Consider the following 19,319-nt stretch of genomic DNA (forward strand, 5'->3'; position numbering starts at 1 on the left):
CCTTGATTACCTCAATTAGATTTTTGCAGACCAGATGGGCCCAGATCTCAGGAAGAGGGTGTAATCAGTATCAGGTTTCCCTGAGGATGAGACCCAGAAGGTTGTCAGACTTTCCTGTGAGGCCTCTATGTGCTGTGCTTTTCCTATCCTGCCCAGCAGGTGGTGCTTTTCAGCCCACAGCTCCCCACCTATATAAAGAGGTGTGTTGCCTTTGATTCTCAGTAGACTCTGTCCCTGCCAGGGGCTGAGAATGTCAGAAGCCAAGCTTAAGCCATTTCTGTTTTTTCTCCCCCCAGGCCCTAGGGTCTGAGTTCTCTGAGGGAGGGTAGCCACTTGAACTGGGCCCTGCCTCCCCCTTTTCTTATGGAAGATGTGCCCTTTAGGAATTTATCTCCTACACTTGATTACTTCCTTTGACTATCTTAACTCCACCCTTTCCAGGGTCAGCACTGACAATTGAAAATGCCTGAGTCTTTCTCTAATGAGCTACTTAAACTGAGAGTAAAAAAGGAAAAAAAGAAAGAAATCCCCTTTTTAGAGCCAGTCCCCAGCCCCCCAATTACCAGTCAAGAACTGGAGTTGGTGCCCAGTTTTATGTGCCCCTTTTCTTGGGACACAGCCCTTTTCCAGTATTCTGAGCTCAGCCAATTCTAAATGCCTCTGTTTTTATTTATTTATATATATATTTTTCCATTAGCCCCACTTCCTCTCTGCTAGGAGGAACCTCTGGTTTCCTTTCCTGTTTACTACAGGTTTATCTGTGCTCCTAGCTTATATACAGTGGTCCAAATTCCTTAATTGAAACCAATATTGGAGCTTGGTTGAGCTACCTTCCCTTCCTCCTAGGAGACTGCTTCTTTTTCACACAGGGAAGTCTTCCAACTCAGTCTGCTATGCCAGTGGGATAGAGGCACCAGTTCAGCAGTTTGGGGAACTTTACTTACAGTTCTTATGCTGCGATCTCAGGTTTTCCACCCATTCCAGACTGGTGTACAATGTTTGTCTGGTCACATATGCCCCCCCAACAGTTGCTCCAGACTATTTACTAGTTGTTCCTGACTATATGCTAGTTATTCCAGAGGACTAACTAAATTCCACACCTGTGCTGCCATTTTTCCCCACCTCTCTTATCATTACTTTTTATGCATTTTCTTTTTATATCTTGAAGGAAGTACTGAGTAGGGTTACAAATCAAAAATAGAATAGTACTGGTAATTAAAATGTGTTTACCTTTAGTGGGGATTTTATTTCTTTATGCATCTTCATTCTATTATCTAGTGTTCTTTCCTTTAATCTGAAGAACTATTTTTAACATGGTATGTAGGGCAGTCTGGTGGTGATGAACTCCCTCCACTTTTGTATATCTTGGAATGTTTTAATCTCTCCCTCATGTTTGAAGGCTGTCTAGCCAGATATAAAATTCTTGGTTGGCAATTGTTTTCTTTCAGCACTTTAAATATCTCATCCCACTTCATTCTTGCCTCCTTGGTTTTTGGTGAGAAATCAACACTTAATCTTATCGGGGGGTTGCTTACACTTAACACATATTTCTCTTGCAGCTTTCAGAACTCTCTTATTGTCCTTGGCATTCAATGTTTTGACAACTATGGTCTGAGCATGATTCTCTTCAAGTTTATCCTGTTTGGGATTCTGTGGGATTCTTGGATGTGGATTCTTCATGCTTTTCACTGTTTGAGAATTTAAGCCGTTATTTCTTTAAATATTCTTTCTTCTCCTTTCTCTCTATCTTCTCCTTTGGGACTCTGATAATGCATACATTGGTATACTTGATGGTGTTCCATAGGTCTCTTAGGATCTTTTCACTTTTCCTCATTCTTTTTTCTGCATCTTCCTCAGAGTGAATAATTTCAATAATCTTATCTACAAGTTCAGTGGTTATTTCTTATGTCAGCTTGAATCTGCTATTGAATCCCCAAGAGAATTTTTAATTTCAATTATTGAAGTCTTCAGCACCAGTATTTCTGTCTTGTTCCTTTCTATGATTTCTATCTCTTTATTGAAATTATCCTTTTGCTCATTCATCAAATTCCTGATATCTTTTAGTTCTTTTTTCTTTATTTTCCTCTAGCTACTTCAGCATATTTATGAACATTTTAAACAAGTCTTTGGGTCATGTATCCAAATTCTGGCCTTCTTCCTTGATGGTTTTTGGTGTTTTATCATGCTCCTTTGGGTTGGCCCTTGTTTCTTGTTTCTTTGTGTGTTTTGTAATCTTTTTTTGCACATTGGGCATTTTGATATTTTAATATCAAAAATATTAATCTTTGGAATTTAGTCCCTGAGGTGTGTGTATTCCTTATGTTTGTATCCAGCTAATGTTATGACAGAGATTTACTTGAATGCTGGGAGCTAACAAAACAAAACAAAACAAAACAGTAACAACAAAACAAACACCATTCCAAGTCTTTGCAAAGTTGCTCTTTGTTGTCTGGTACTGTCCTTCAGAGCTTAGCTATCCCAACACTGAACCTGAAGAACACCCTGAGATGAAGGCAGAGAGTCCTTTCTTGTCTTTCCTGAGAATGCAATTTGTCCTGGGCATGCACTCGTGGTTTTGAGAATTTCTGCATTTACAAAGTTCGAATGTCCCCTCTTTCCCTATAAAATAGCACCTACTCCTGGTCCTGGATGAATCTATTGTGTGTTTTAAAGCCAATAGATTTTTTGCCCCAGGCCATTGTGATGTGATGGTTTCTTACACTGATTTATCTGTCCATGAGCCAATTCTAGGATGGTGAACCAGACACACATACAACTAGCATGCTCATTGGAGTTACTCTTCTCCCTCTGAAGCTGGTATCAGGGACCTGCATTGAGAGTTCAGGCTAGCTCCATACAGCAGAGGAGGGATTGGGGGAAGGGCAAGCAAGGTGACATTATTTCTTCCTATCATTGTTATTTTTAAGTTGCCCCTTTCCTTGATTTGTTACTTACCCAATTATTGCAATGCTTGTTTTTTAGAGCTCTAAGGAAGATGAATCAGTATGTAGTTGTTTAAAAATTCTGTGTGGGTGCAGAGCACTGGAGCATCTCACGTACCATATTGGTGACATCACCTCAATTGTAGAATTTCTTAGGTACTTTTTTTCCATTTGTAAGCAGTCCCATGGGACCAGGGATAGCTCATTTTATCCTACTGGATTTCTCCATAGGCCCTGGTGACAAGAGGGATCAAGGTACTGCTCATGACTGCAGATGATGGAAAAGACGTGGTAAATGGCCACTTAAAAAATGGTAAGTATTTGGGTTTGCACTATTTATCCCATTGGTCAGGTTGGAAAAGGACCAAGAGTTCCTCTGAGGCTTCATAACTCCCATTTCCCCCTGAAGTAGACCTCATAGTCTATGGATGAAAGTAATGGAGAGTGCTGCTCAGAGCCAAAAGGTAAAGAACCAGCCACTCACCTCTGCTACCCACATGGCCTGTTATCCCAGAGCCTCAACAATGCAGATCACTCACCCATTTTCTTCAGGCTGTCCTCCTTTCCCACCCTCCTTATAAAACCTCCTCACCAATTCTTCTAAAATATACTTCTAAGACCGTCCTCCTTACCCCATCCTCCTCACTCAGGCTACTCACCCAGTACTCCTCGATGAACCCTCAACAAAGCATTCATCTCACTTCTTACCACATTTTCCTCACCCATCCTCCTCCCCACCCTCCTCACCCATCCTCCTCCTCATCCTTCTGACCCACTCTCCTTACCCATGCTCCTCACCCATTGTCCTCACCCATTTCCTGCACTCATCCTCCTCCTCACCCCTCTCACCCACTCTCCTCACCCATCCTTCTCATCCATTGTCCTCACCCATCATCCTCACCCATCCTTTTCACCCATCCTCCTTACCCATCCTTCTCATCACCCTCATCACCCATCCTCTTCATCACCCATCCTCCTTACCCACTCTCCTCAGCCATCCTCATCACCCATCTTTCTTACTCATCCTCCTCACCCAGACTTTTCACCCATCCTCCTCTCCCGACCTCCTCAGGCTTGCATTGGCCCTGACTGGGGCTTTGATCATGACTGGTGTAACGGCCATCTCCATCACTGTCCATTGGCCATTGCTGAGTAACAGGATTGGATGTTAGTACTTTCATGGACCCAACTCAGGGAGGTCATGACCTTACATCAAGGGAATAATCTGAGGCATTAAAGTAGGAGAGAAATATGGAGTGGAACTTTAATGTAGAAATATGGGTTTAAATGCAGGAAAATGATAAATGAAATGAACAGATATATGGAGCTGCAGAAAATACTTTTTAGGATTCTTTAGCCCAAGTAATTCTGTCAGATGCTTTCTCTCTGGTCTTCTCTCTCCCGGGCTTTTTGGTGGCTCTTCCTCATCTTGGGGTTTGAGGGACAGACTATTGTCCTGGATTAGAAATCAGGACACCTATGGCCAATTTTTTGGTCCCAGGCTCGTCATCACCTCTCTGAAGCCTAGTGTATCATTGGCATGGTGTGGTTTTTTTTAAGTGTCCTTCTTGTTCACTGGTTCACACAGTGTAAATGCTGAATGAAGAACTATACTTAATAGCTCTTTGTAGATTCCATGACTGTATACAAATATACAATCCTATCTTTATTATTAGTTATAAGTCTCATAGTGTTCAACGGGAAATGTCCATTTGGTATATGTGTAGAAGGTGTTCTGGCCTGGCTCTCTACCTCCACCTAGGAGTCAGCCTCCTCCCTGCCTGGCAGTGGTTACACTGGACCTCATGTATAGTGTCTCCTTTCCTTCCACAGTGCTTGCCACTCTCCATATGAAGAATATAAATAAAGATTCTTACCGAAAGCTCTCTTCGATTCAGGTAAGGACATTTCAAAGACAGAAGACTTTATGATTCTTGCTCATGCCAGGACCTCTTCACTCTTTTTTGGAGGAAATTCTCAGCAGTTTTAGTTCAGTTATAACATGTATCTGTTGTGCTCTTGCAATGCCTATTCTAGGTGGTTTTAGTTCAACTAAGTTAAACTCACATGCCCACCATAAACCATCCTGGCCCATACCTGGCCATACAGGACAGGAGACAGCAGAGGAGTCAATTTGCATAAAAAATTGTCGTTAACCCTTTACTCACAGCTCCATTCACCTTTAACTACTTATAGTCCACTGAGAAAGACATGTAAATACACAAAACAAGATCACAAGATTGCCAGGTAGAAATATAGATAAAGATGAGAATGAATCACATGAGTTCATCATAGTCGGGTTAGCAGGTTTTACGACTTTCTTTGAGCATCTGGCAGCTCAGGCTGCATTGTGTGGGTATTGCTGAGGCTGGCAGGAAGGTACCAGAGCTGGAGATTGTGATAGAAATGAGGGCAGAAATTCAAAGGGCTGATGAACTTCAGTGTTAGAAGGAGCAAAATCGGAAGGGCCAACTATGGAGTCGAATCTGCAGGACACAATAATGGCACAGGGAAGAGTGGGAGCCAAGAAGTGGGTAGGAAAACTGGGTTTCTGGAATTCTCATTTATGGGGTCAACCTTTTGGTACTCATTCGTGGAATATTTTTGGTGCTTTCTCTGTGCCAGGCAGTTCTTTATTAGACTTCTACTCTGGACCTTCACAGGAGGAGACCATGGTTCTGGAAAGGGCAGTGTTTAATTGGCAGTTGGTTAATGCTCATGCTGGGCCAGAAGGCCAGTGAAACCAACAAAGAACTAACTTGACCAGGAAATGCAGAAGAATATGAGTTTGTGAGACAGGGTGCAGGGTGCTCAGAGTTGCAAAGGAGACCTGAATTTTGCAACTCCCTTCTAAGCAACTTGGGGGCTTCTGAATTGCACAAGTTCTTCCAAATTGACATTTCCTTTTTCTTAGGGTCTTAGCCCCATAATGGTGATGCTATATACAGCACCATCTTTTGATACGTGGGGTGTTTCCCGTCGCACCCTGGATCCACATGGTGAGTGTGCTTTAGCTCCTTCTCAGGAGAAAGGATGATACAGGTGGCACTGGCCCATGTTTTCCCCTGCTGATTAGTGTTCTTGATATTTAGGAGCTAAGGCTCCTAGATGTCATGGCTTTATAAGTATCAATGTGATTAAATAGATACCTCGCAGATATTCGTGCAGTAAAATGACAGCATTAAATGGGCATCCCAGAGGCCATTTCAGTTGAAATTGAAATTAGCAGTACTTCCATTCTAATTTTATTTTGTTCAGACTATTAAAGTAGTTTCCATGAATTGTACTGACATGTAGAGAAATTCCACAAAAGTGTACTGGGTGGGACTAGAAAGTTATCTGGTCCCAGATTATCCACCCAGTTCTCCCTGGAGTATTGACCATAATTATTAAGCAGGGTTTAAAGATAAATGTTCCATTGACATGACTTCAGATCAGCACCTGTCAGAAGTTACTAAGCTGGGCATATATTTACCTAAGATAAAGATGCACAAACCATTATTTAATACATCCATTCTATGTGATAGAAAAAAATCTTCCAATTGTGAGACTGAGGAGATGAAAATAATAAATTACCAGTCAATTCTGTGACATAATCCCACACAGCTTCTGAGCTTGAGGTCTGGGTAGATGTTGAAGGATGGAGCAATCAATTTGATTATATTGGGTCTAGATTATTTGAAGATCTTACGAAGGGCTATTAACCACTCTCAAACTCTAATTATCTCTCCATTCTCCTTTTCTTCATACCAATATGCAGTGTTGATGGAAAATGCCCGTGACATGTTCAAATTGAGGTTCTCCCTCAACTTCTATATGTTCCATGGGGGTACCAACTTTGGTTTCATGGGAGGAGCTACAACTTTGAATGGCTATCACCCCATGGTCACCAGCTATGGCAAGTAATTGTACCCCAGCATTTTCTCCAGCCTAGGTCACCCCACCATTTGAGACCGAGAGCTTCCAATAGATGTCTCAGAACAATCAGAACAATATGCTATACCTTTAATGCATGTTGAGAATTGATAGTTTTTTATTCCTCTTGACAGTACTAGAATTTATACACCGCTAGACTAGGCTTAATCTTATCTATCTGTTGTTCAGACCCTGGTTCTTAGAGAACAGATTACCCTGTATCTCTTTGGGCACCAGTGTATGGATTATTATGTCTTCCCAGTCTACAGCTCTATTAAGTGGACAAGTGGGAAGTTGAGGATGAAAGAAAGAAGTCAAGTTAGACATTGAATAGGAAGGAGGAACCACTGGATTAGAGTAACCGCAGTTTCTAGCCAGGGGTTTATTGTATGTCCATGAACTGGTGGTATTTGCCTCCTATTAGAAGCCCTAGAAAGCATAGCAGTTATCTTCTGGTTTGGACTAATTGTGACACAAGCAGAAGTTTCAGGAAGATTGTCACTTGGCATTTTATTGTCTAAAATGTTTTTTAGCCAAAACTTTTCTCTTCCCAAAGCTGATGTATTAAGCATCATTTTGTTAAGTGCTAGGTTCTCATCTTTTCCTTTGCTGAAGCTGGGGTTTTCCTGGGGAAAGTGTCAAATTTCCTTATATTTTTCAGACTATGGAGCACTGCTGACAGAGGATGGAGAATACACACCTGAGTTCCTCATATATCAAGAGTTTTTTAGCAATGTTTTAGGTACCTAGCCACAACTTCAATCTGCATGACATCTCAGCCCGTCAACGGTGCTCTGTCCTGTAGAGAGAGCAGTAAAGGAATGGGTAGAGATCTTTTGGGGAGATATTAAATTTGATCCAGTGTATTTCATCACTGGTTCAGATATGTGCAAGATACAGTGTCTGCCTTTTAGGCACTCAACATCTAGGACCATGTTGCTTAGTTGTAGCTGTGCATCAGAATCCTCTGGAACTTCTAAAACCAGAGGTCCCCAGACCCTTCGCAGAACAATTAGATAAGGATATCCTGGTTGAGATGGGGAGGAAGGGGTGGATCTGGGCAGGTGTATTTTCCCACTGGGCTTAAAGAGATTCTGGTGCACATTCAGGTTGAGAACTGCCGGTCCAGTGGATGGGATCTCCGGATGGTAAAGCACCCTGTCTTGCCAGCAGATAGGAGGGGAATTCCACTCAATCCCTGGAATTGGGAAGTCATATACTGTGACTGGGCTCCTCATTCTTGGTGGCTTTAGCATAGCAGAGCATGTAATACCCTTGAATGGAGGGGGAGGGGGGATAGGAGAATCCTGGAATGACCCAATTGCCCGTTTTTCATTGCAGACCTGCCCACACCCGTCAACTTAGAGTACATGCCCAAGGCTGTATATAATCCAGTGAAACCAACACACTACTTGTCGCTATGGGATTTGGTGCCATACTTGGACACAGTGAGCATTTCCTGGGCATAGAAATGTGGCATAACCTTTGGACTGAAGAAATGGGAGTGAAAGGCTTAGCTCAAATATCAGGGAGTGAATTGTCAGGGACAAATAGCAATCCTGAGCAGTTTTAGTTCCTTCTCCCAATTTTAGAATTTAAAATAATGCACCTAGATAAAGATTTTGGAATAAGAAATTTGAATTTGAAGAAGTAGCATACATGTTGCAAAATACCAAGAGTATTCCCTTTTCAGCCCAGCTGAGAAAAGGATCTACTGCCTTCTGAAGATGGTTAGAAGGAAGGCATCCTGTATGCATGGCAAAGAGTTTCAAACTTTTGTTTTAGTAGAGGGATGATTTCTTCAAACTTAGGATAAAGTTAAATCCATAAAACAGATAAAAGTTAGACTGCACTGGTTAAAATGGGGGTGGTAGTTGTGTAGCGCTGTACTTTCACTCTCCGTGAGGGTCAGCAGTCACTTGTCCAGGATGAACCATGCTCCACTTCTGAGTTACCCCTGTGGCTATGAAGAGTACAGATTGAAACCCCTGGTCCAGAGAAGCTGCTTACTTATTTATACAACAATTCCTGAACATTAATAGTTTAGAGAAATGTGTTGCCAAGACATTATCTCAGAGAACTTCCAGTCTAATGGGCAAGAAAGGTGAGTAGCCAGAGATAAGAGGATTTTAGATTCTATAGTAAAAGAAATAAATCTGTCACAGCATTGTTGAGACAGTGTTGTGCTAAAAAGCACCTGCTCTGGAAGCAGACTGTCCAGATTTGAATCTTTGCTCCTGTATTTGCCAGCCTCAGGGAGATCAGTCAACCTCTTTCTACCAAAGATGCCTCATCAGCAAAATAAGGATAATAGTGCCCATCTCATAAGATTATTGTATGGAATAAACAGTTAATATCTGTATCTAGCACACAGTAAGTACACAATATGTGTTCACCATTATTATTTTTGTAGAGATGTGGTCAGAATGTTGGACAAGCAGATTACATTGCAAGATTACATCTCAGTTGAGGTGATTCTGAGATCTGCGAGATGAATAGAGTTAACGAGATGATGGCAGGGTGGAGAGGAGAGGGAAAGTAGTCTGAGGCCATTTGTAAAGGCTTGGGGAAAACTGCATGTTTGGGCAACTGCAATTAGGATTAGAGTGAAAGGTCTTTGTGGGAGGGTGGCAGGAAAGGAGCCAGGTGCCAAACGATGGAGGGCCTTTGTGGTTTTGTGGTTGTTCCATAACTTTTTCTTATGAAATTTTAAAACATGAAAAACATGGAGAGAATAGTAGTGAACTCCCATGTACTCAACACCCAACTTTGTCTCTATCAATATATGGCTCATCTTGCTTTATCTATGCCATTACTCATTCGCCTCTGTTCTCTACAGGATTAGTTTAAAGCGTGTCCCAGACATCCTACAGTTTTAGCTGTAAATAGCTTCAAATATATCTCAAAAGATACTCTTTTTAAAAAACATAACTACTAAGTCATTATCACCCTTAATAGTAATAATAGTAATTTCTTAAAATAGTTCATGTGCTTGGAAATATTTAGCAATCAACTCTCCAGAAGGAAAAGCTCTGATTAGAAATATTTGCTGCTTTCTGTGGTGTAAATAATTCTGTGGCTGATTTCAAGCTGTCATCATGATGTCAGGGCATGCAGGTTGGGAATTGAGGTGCACAATGGGCTCCCCACTGCTTAAAATCACAAAATAGCCAATGTTCAAATTTTCTAAATTATCTCATAAATTTTTAACATTGATTCATCAAGATCAAGTTCCAAATGAGGTCCATCACACATTGCATTGAGTTGATATGTCTCTAAAGTCTCTTTTAACCTAAACATTTTTTCTTCTTTTATTATTTCATCTATTTGTCAAAGAAGCTGTACAAATTCTGTACATTCTGGGTTTTTTTAATTAGATCCCCACTGTGTCAAGTAACATGTTCCTGTACTCCCTGCATTTTCTGCAAACTTAGATCTTGATAGTTAGATTCAGGTTAAGTCTTTTCTTTGTTTGTTTGCTAGTACACTTAGTGCTGTACTTTCTAGGCATCCTATTCCAAGTACATAATATTTGGTTTTTTCTGTTTTTATAATTCATCAGTGGGATTCAGGTGGAATTAGCCTGGACCTTCCACTACCAATTTTCCCTTAGCCTTTTACCTAATGGTTTTAGCAGCCATTGGTGATTATTACTGTACCTAGTATTTCATTAAGGCTTTCAAAAACGGTATTATTCAAATTCCTTTTCCGTTTACTTATCTGAATTCTTTTACTTAGAAGAACATTCCCTGAATTGTTTTGCTTCCTTGAAGTGCAGCTCATATAGAAAAGTCAGGACAAAGTTCAAGTATTGCTTTTATCAGAATAACAAATTTATCCCTGGGTATCCTCCAAACCAGTGAGTTGTTTTGCTGTTTTTGCTCTTTATATGATTATAAACTCACAAATTTTAAAACACACTGAGTATGTTTTGATCCCATCAGAGTCGTTCTTTTTGATGCTCAAATTATCCTATTTTTGACCAGTGGAAGACGCTTCAAGTTGGACCCTGTGTCCTCCTGACATGACTCCAGTAGCCTTGGAGGTCTTCTTTGCTTTTGAGTCACCAGGATGTGTCAGGCTGTGTGGTTGCACATTTGCTACCAAAGACCTGAAGTCATCTGTTTCTGCAAGGAATCTGAAGGGTCATGTTTCTGTGCCTATAAATTTGAACATTTCCCTGAAAGTTATGGAGAAGCATTTTAATGCAGGGGTGGGAGTCAAATAACCACCTTTGCATTTCAGCAGGATTTCTTAGGTAGCTACATGGGAGATGGATTTCAGTGGGGCCATGCAAGAGCATTGAAAGCAAGCAGATGTCATTCCCATAATCCAAGCGAAAAGTAAGGAGAATTCGAGCTTAGATGACAGGAATAAAGAAGGAGGAGCAGTAAAATATTTAGGGTCAGACTCTTCAGGAATAATGACTGGTTGATGTGGGATGTTGAGGGTAAAGTCAAGGACACTGTCCATGCTTTCCACTGCTTTGACTGAGTGGATGGTGCTACTCTTCTGAAAGGGAAAGGTGGGATTGGGAAGTGTTATGGTAAATACAGGTTGGGTTATATTGAGTTTGAAACAACTATGGCTCTCCAGATGGAGAAGTCCTGTAGGCATGATGGTAAACAGACAAGGAATGCTTTAGGTTGGTGATAGATAAATAGATTTATAAACAATCCTGGTCAGTTAGACCATGGGTCAGGATGAGGTCTCTCAGATAGTATAAAAAGGAAAAGAGAAGAAAAGGCCTATGATAGAATCTGGCACAGCTAGCTTGGGATTCCTGAAATCAGGAGTTTAGTTCAAACTCCACCACTAATTGATGAGTGAATCTTCCACAAATCATTCGCTCTTCTTGATTTCAGCTTTTCCATCTAAAAAATACAATGCCTTCCCTGGCTAGCACATACAGAGAAACATGAGGCTGATTTGGGAAACAAAAGGGCATTTTACACGCAGTGCTTAGGCATGGACATCAATCATTACATATTCCTTTTTTTATGCTCCTTTCCCCAGACTCTTGGGACCACTCCTCTGGTGAACTGGGCTTTGGGTGGGGCTTTCTGAGTTTATTCTCACTAACCTGAAACTTCATCCTGGTTTTTGTTTTTGTCTCTACCACAGCCAGTCAAATCGACCAAGCCAATCAGCATGGAGAAACTGTCTGTGAATCAAGGTAGTGGTCAATCTTTTGGATACACACTGTATGAGACTTCCATTACCACCAGTGGAGGCCTCCTCTCCTCAAATGACCATGTTCAGGACCGGGGACAGGTAGGAGATAATGGGCAGGTCCCAGCACCACTTCCCTGCTATTATAACTCAACTGTGCTACTGAGGAGAATGTTTACATGATGATTAAATCTCTTTATGACCTTCCAAACATTATCACTGTTTCTTTAGCTTCTGTCCCTTCCATGGAATATTTTTTATGTATGCTAAAATACACGATATGAAACAGCCCTGGGGAAGGTGCCCACTAAACTCTTATGGGAACTGATTGAGTTTTTTTTTTTTAATTCATTTTATTGAGATATATTCACATACCATGCAGTCATACAAAACAAAGCATACATTCAGTTCATGGTACCATTACATAGTTGTGTGTTCATCACCAAAATCAATCCCTGACACCTTCATTACCACACACATAAAAATAACAAGAATAAAAATTAAAGTGAAAAAGAGCAATTAAAGTAAGAAAGAACACTAGGTGCCTTTGTTTGTTTGTTTGTTTGTTTTCCTTCCCCCATTTTTCTACTCATCCATTCATAAACTAGACAAAGGGGAGTGTGGTCCATATGGCTTTCCCAATCCCATTGTCACCCGTCATAAGCTACATTTTTATACAATCGTCTTCAGGATTCATGGGCTCTGGGCTGTAGTTTGATAGTTCCAGGTATTTAGTGCTAGCTGCTCCAGTTCATTAGAACCTAAAAAGGGTTGTCTATATTGTGCGTAAGAGTGCCCACCAGAGTGACCTCTCGGCTCCTTTTGGAATCTCTCTGCCACTAAAGCTTATTTCATTTCCTTTCACATCTCCCTTTTGGTCAAGAAGCTGTTCTCCATCCTACAATGCTGGGTCCAGATTCCTCCCTGGGAGTCATATTCCACGTTGCCAGGAAGATTCACTCCCCTGGGTGTCTGATCCCACGTAGTGGGGAGGGCAGTGATTTCACCTGCCAAGCTGGCTTAGCTAGAGAGAGAGGGCCACATCTGAGCAACAAAGAGGCATTTGGGAGGAGGCTCTTAGGCACAATCGTAGGGAGGCCTAGCCTCTCCTTTGCAGCAACAGTCTTCCCAAGGGCAAGTCTTGTGGTAGAGGGCTCAACCCATTAAACCACCAGTCCCCTATGTCTGTGAGCACATCAGCAACCATCCAGGTGGGGAAACCCAATACCCCTGCATTCTCCACCAGCTCCTCAAGGGGGCTTTGCATGTTTTTTTAATTCTTTTTTTTAATTCTTTTTTTTTTTTTAAATCAACTCTATCAAAAACAAAATAAAAAAAACCATTTCAAACAAACCATAACAAGGGAGTAAGAAAAAGACAACTAACTTAAGATAACTACTTTACTTCCAACATGTTTCTACTCTACTCCAAGAAAATAACCTGATATAGCAACATTTCTGTGAACTTGTTCCTATCATACCCACCAGAAATTAACAGACCATAGTAATTCCTGGGGATTCCCGGAATGTTAAATTTACCCTTTATAGCTTATCTGTTCTTATTGGGTTGTCATTCCCCCTTCCTTAATTGTTCTCTGTCACTAGTTCCCCTACATTCTACATTATAAATCATTTGTTTTACATTTTTAAATGTTCACATTAGTGGTAGCATATAATATTTCTCTTTTTGTGCCTGGCTTATTTCGCTCAGCATTATGTCTTCAAGGTTCATCCATGTTGTCATATGTTTCACATCATTCCTTCTTACTGCTGTGTAGTATTCCATCGTGCATATATACCACATTTTATTTATCCATTCATCTGTTGAAGGACATTTGGGTTGTTTACATCTCTTGGCAATTGTGAAAAATGCTGCTATGAACATTGGCGTGCAGATATCTGTTCGTGTCACTGCTTTCCGATCTTCCGGGTATATACTGAGAAGTGCAATCGCTGGATCGAACTGTAACTCTATATCTAGTTTTCTAAGGAACTGCCAGACTGACTTCCAGAGTGGCTGAACCATTTTACAGTCCCACCAACAATGAATAAGAGTTCCAATTTCTCCACATCCCCTCCAGCATTTTTAGTTTCCTGTTTGTTTAATGGCAGCCATTCTAACTGGTGTGAGATGGTATCTTATTGTGGTCTTAATTTGCATCTCTCTAATAGCTAGTGAAGCTGGACATTTTTTTCATGTTTTTCTTGGCCATTTATTTTTCCTCCTCTTCAGAGAACTATCTTTTCATATCTTTTGCCCATTTTATAATTGGGCTGTCTGTACTCTTGTCATTGAGTTGTAGGATTTCTTTAAGTATGCAAGATATTGGTCTTTTGTCAGATACATGGTTTCCAAAAAAATTTTCCCATTGAATTGGCTGCCTCTTCACCTTTTTGACAAATTCCTTTGAGATACAGAAATTTCTAAGCATGAGGAGTTCCCATTTATCTATTTTTTCTTTTGTTACTTGTGCTTTGGGTGTGAAGTCTAGGAAGTGGCTGCCTAATACAAGGTCTTGAAGATCTTTCCCTACATTATCTTCTGGGAGTTTTATGGCACTGTCTTTTATATTGAGATCTTTGATCTACTTTGAATTAATTTTTGTGTAGGGTGTGAGGTAGGGGTCTTCTTTCATTCTTTTGGATATGGATATACAACTCTCCCTGCCCTATTTGTTGAAAAGAATGTTATGTCCCAGTTCAGTGGCTTTGGGGGTCTTATCAAAGATCAGTCAGCTGTAGATCTGGGGGTCTATCTCCGAATTCTCAATTCTGTTCCATTGATCAATATGTCTATCTTTGTGCCAGTACCATGCTGTTTTGACAACTGTGGCTTTATAATAAGCTTCAAAGTTGGGGAGTGTAAGCCCTCCCACTTTGTTTTTCTTTTTTAGAGTGTCTTTAGCAATTTGAGGCATCTTCCCTTTCCAAATAAATTTGATTAGTAGCTTTTCCAAGTCTTCAAAGTAGGTTGTTGGAATTTTGATTTGGATTGCATTGAATCTGTAGATGAGTTTGGGTAGAATTGACACCCTAATGACATTTAGACTTCCTATCCATGAACATGGAATACTTTTCCATCTTTTAAGGTCCCCTTCTATTTCTTTTAGTAGAGTTATGTAGTTTTCTTTGTATAGGTCTTTTACATCTTTGGTTAAGTTTATTCCTAGGTACTTGATTTTTTTTAGTTGCTATTGAAAATGATATCTTTTTCTTGAGTGTCTCTTCAATTTGTTCATTTCTAGCATATAGAAACATTACTGACTTATGTGCATTAATCTTGTATCCCACTACTTGCTAAATCTGTTTATTAGCTCTAGTATCTGTACCATCAATTTCTCAAGGTTTTCCAGATATAAGATCATATCATCTGCAAACAATGACAATTTTACTTCTTCCTTTCCAATTTGGATGCCTTTTATTTCTTTGTCTTGCCGGATTGCCCTGGCTAGCACTTCTAGCATGATGTTGAATAACAGTGGTGATAGCGGGCATCCTTGTCTTGTTCCTGATCTTAGAGGGAAGGCTTTCAGTCTCTCACCATTGAATACTATCCTGGCTGTGGGTGTTCCATATATGCTCTTTATCATCCTGAGGAATTTTCCATATGAAACCATTTGAAGTGTTTTTATCAAAAAGGGATGTTGGATTTTGTTGAATGCTTTTTCAGCATCTATGGAGATGATCATTTGATTTTTCTCTTTTGATTTGTTAATGTGTTGTAATACATTGATTGATTTTCTTATGTTGAACCATCCTTGCATGACTGGAATGAACCCCACTTGGTCATGGTGTATGATTTTTTTAATGTGTCTTTGGATTCGATTTGCAAGTATTTTGTTGAGAATTTTTGCATCTATATTCATTAGGGAGATAGGCCTGTAGTTTTCCTTTTTTGTAACATCTTTGCCTGGTTTTGGTATTAGATTGATGTTAGCTTCATAAAATGAGTTACCTAGTGTTCCATTTTCTTCGATGTTTGGAAAGAGTTTAAGTAAGATAGGTGTCAGTTCTTTTTGGAAAGTTTGGTAGAATTCCCCTGTGAAGCCATCTGGCCCTGGGCATTTATTTGTGGGAAGCTTTTTGATGACTGATTGGATCTCTTTGCTTGCTCCTTCAGTCTGATCTTATATAGTGCTCCAGTAATTTAATTCAGACCCACCCTGAATGGTTGGGTAACACCTCCATGGAAATTATTCAATCAGAGTCATCACTCACAGTTGGGTGAGGCACATCTCCACAGAAACACTCAAAGAATTATAATCTAATCAATACTGATACCTCTGCCCACACAAGATTACATCAAAGATAATTGAATTTTGGGGGACATAATACATTCAAACTGGCACATTCCACCCCCTGGATCCCAAAATGACATTATCTTTCCATATAAAAAATACATTCACCCCTTCACAATATCACAAAAAACATAAATCATTTCAGTAACAGTAGTTAAGTACAAGATCCCATTAAATCAGTTACAGGTGTAGTCTGTCAAAAAGCAAAATTCCCCACTGACTGTGGACCTGTAAACTTAGAACAAGTTATGTGCTTCCAATATACAAAGGAGGGACATTCATAGGATATACATTCCCATTGCCATAAGGAGAAACTGAAAGGAAAACAGGGTTCACAGGACCGAAACAGTTCCTAAAACCTGCAGGACAAACTCCCATTAGATTTCAAAGTCTGTGAGTCATTTACAGAATGACGTTGCATACTTGTGGCTTGAGAGAGCAGGAGTCTAACCCTTCCTGAGTGCCTTTTTGGCAGCCCTTTCCTCTCCAAACGCTGGGGTGAGTTCTCCAACATATCCACACATTGGGGAGACCAACTTCTTGGCCCCACCCTCCTCAAACATCAGGGCAGCACCCGAATTCCCTTCCATCTCTGGGGGACACACTCAACCCCTTCAGAACAGTGGTGTGGCAGCCAGGCTCTCCCCAATTCCCTGGGAATGTGCTCCACCCTCTTTGGGACCTGGGGTGGCGAAACTCTTCCAGAGCATCGAGGTGGAATGCCCACTCTCGACCTCCAGGGCAAACTCACCCTTTCCATGTGTGTGGGCCACTCCGCTCTCCTAGCCCAAGGCCTCTTGACTCCAGACCTCAACCTCCATGGCTCTGTTTTTGAAGAAATTTTTCCTTCAATTTGTTCCTTGTCTGTCTCCTCCAGTCCAGACCGGCAGTGGCTCTGTCTGTAAAGATCTTGCAAAAATTCTGTTGGCTTTGCATGAAGCACACAGGGGTCAAAGCCATCAGACAATAGGACTTTCCACAAATCCTTTCTAGATAACTCCATTTCCAAGCTTGGCTTGTACTGAAATGGCGGTGAACTTCCGTGTTTGGTTAAATCTTCACGTAGGGCTGTAACTTCTGGGATTCCACCCCCAGGACGGCCATAATTTTCCAAACCATCAGCTTCTGGTGTCTTTGAACCCAAGAATTCATTTCTAAGTTTATCTCTCTCTGCTTGCATTTTACTATAAGCTGCAAGGAGAAGCCAGGGTATGTCCTCCACATGTAGTCTGGAGATCTCCTCAGCTAAGTATTCCAGGTTTTCACTTTCAAATTCTTCCCTCTATCTGACACCAGGACTCAATTTTGCCAAATTCTCTGCCACTTTAAAACAAGGATTGCCTCTATTCCAGTTCGCAACAACACATTCATCATTTCTGTTCAAGGCCTCGTCAGAAGTATCTTTAGAGTCCATATTTCCACAAACAGTCTCTTCAAAGCAGTTTAGGCCTTTTCTAACAAGCTCCTCACAATTCTTCCAGAATCTTCCCCTTATCCATTTGAAAAGCCATTCCAACATGTTTGGTATTTGCAAACTCAGCAGCACCAGCACCCCACTTCTCTGGTACCAAAATGTGTTCTAGTTTGCTAATGCTGCAGAATGCAAAACACCAGAGATGGATTGACTTTTATAAAAGGGGGTTTATTTGGTTACACAGTTACAGTCTTAAGGCCATAAAGTATCCAAGGTAACACATCAGCAGTCAGGTACCTTCACTGGAGGGTGCCCAATGGTGTCCAGAAAACCTCTGTTAGATGGGAAGGCACATGGCTGGCGTCTGCTCCAAAGTTATGGTTTCAAAATGGCTTTCTCCCAGGATGTTCCTCTCTAGGCTGCAGTTCCTCAAAAATGTCACTCTTAGTTGCACTTGGGATATTTGTCCTCTCTCAGCTTCTCTGGAGCAAGAGTCTGCTTTCAATGGCTGTCTTCAAACTGTCTCTCACCTGCAGTTCCTGTGCTTTCTTCAAAGTGTCCCTCTCAGCTGTAGCAAGCTCGCTCCTTCTGTCTGATCTTATATAGTGCACCAGTAATTTAATTCAGACCCACCCTTAATGGGCAGGACAACACCTCCATGGAAATTATCCAATCAGAGTCATCACCCACAGTTGGGTGGGGTGCATCTCCATGGGAAACACTCATAGAATTACAATCTAATTAACACTGATATATCTGCCCACACAAGATTACATCAAAGATAATGGCATTTGGGGGGACATAATACATTCAAACCGACACAATTCTATTTGGAGTTCGCTGGGTATTTATGATTTCTGTATTTATAGTGTTTAGAAGATTTGGGAAGTTTTCCCCAACAATTTCTTTGAATACTCTTCCTAGACCTTTACCCTTCTCTTCCCCTTCTGGAGCACCAATGAGTCTTATATTTGGATGTTTTATAGTATCTATCATATCCCTGAGGTCCGTTTTGATTTTTTTTATTTTTTCCCCATTCTTTCTTTTGTTCTTTTATTTTCCATTCTGTGATCCTCCAGGTCACTGATTCGCTGTTCAGCTTCCTCTGGTCTTGTACTATGAGTATCCAGAATCTTTTTAATTTGGTGAGCAATTTCTTTTATTTCCATAACATTGTCTATTTTTTTATTTACTCTTGCAATTTCTTCTTTATGCTCTTTTAGGGTCTTCTTCATGTCCTTAATATCCTATGCCATGCTTTTCTTCATGTCCTTTATATCCTGTGCCATGGTCTTGTTTTTCATCTTTAGTTCTTTGATTAATTGCTCCAAGTATCATGTCACCTCTGATCTTTTGGTTTGGGTACTTGGGCTTGGGTTATCCATATCATTTGTTTTTTTCATATGCTTTAAAATTTTCTGTTGTTTTTGGCCTCTTGGCATTTGCTTAACTTGATAGGGTTCTTTTAGGATTTGTAGACTGATTAAAACCCTAATCTCTAATTTGTCAGATCTACAGCTTTGTGGAGAACACTTTCTCTAACTAACCAGCATGAGGCATCTGCGAGCCACCTAATCCC

At 40.7% G+C, this 19,319-nt stretch overlaps 1 protein-coding gene across 1 annotated transcript in view; it reads left to right on the forward strand.

Annotated features, from left to right (window-relative positions):
* LOC119538817 (beta-galactosidase-1-like protein 2) overlaps positions 1-19,319 on the forward strand; it is a 93,759-nt gene that overhangs the window by 67,585 nt on the left and 6,855 nt on the right. Inside the window, exons 10-16 of the mRNA XM_037842011.1 lie at positions 3,174-3,255; positions 4,776-4,840; positions 5,857-5,941; positions 6,703-6,840; positions 7,519-7,599; positions 8,199-8,305; positions 11,982-12,131. Of these exons, the coding sequence (XP_037697939.1) occupies positions 3,174-3,255; positions 4,776-4,840; positions 5,857-5,941; positions 6,703-6,840; positions 7,519-7,599; positions 8,199-8,305; positions 11,982-12,131 (708 nt within the window). The remainder of the gene's footprint in view (positions 1-3,173; positions 3,256-4,775; positions 4,841-5,856; positions 5,942-6,702; positions 6,841-7,518; positions 7,600-8,198; positions 8,306-11,981; positions 12,132-19,319) is intronic.

The sequence above is a fragment of the Choloepus didactylus genome, chromosome 6 (genome assembly GCF_015220235.1).
Source record: "Choloepus didactylus isolate mChoDid1 chromosome 6, mChoDid1.pri, whole genome shotgun sequence".
In the NCBI taxonomy this organism is placed as follows: domain Eukaryota; kingdom Metazoa; phylum Chordata; class Mammalia; order Pilosa; family Megalonychidae; genus Choloepus; species Choloepus didactylus.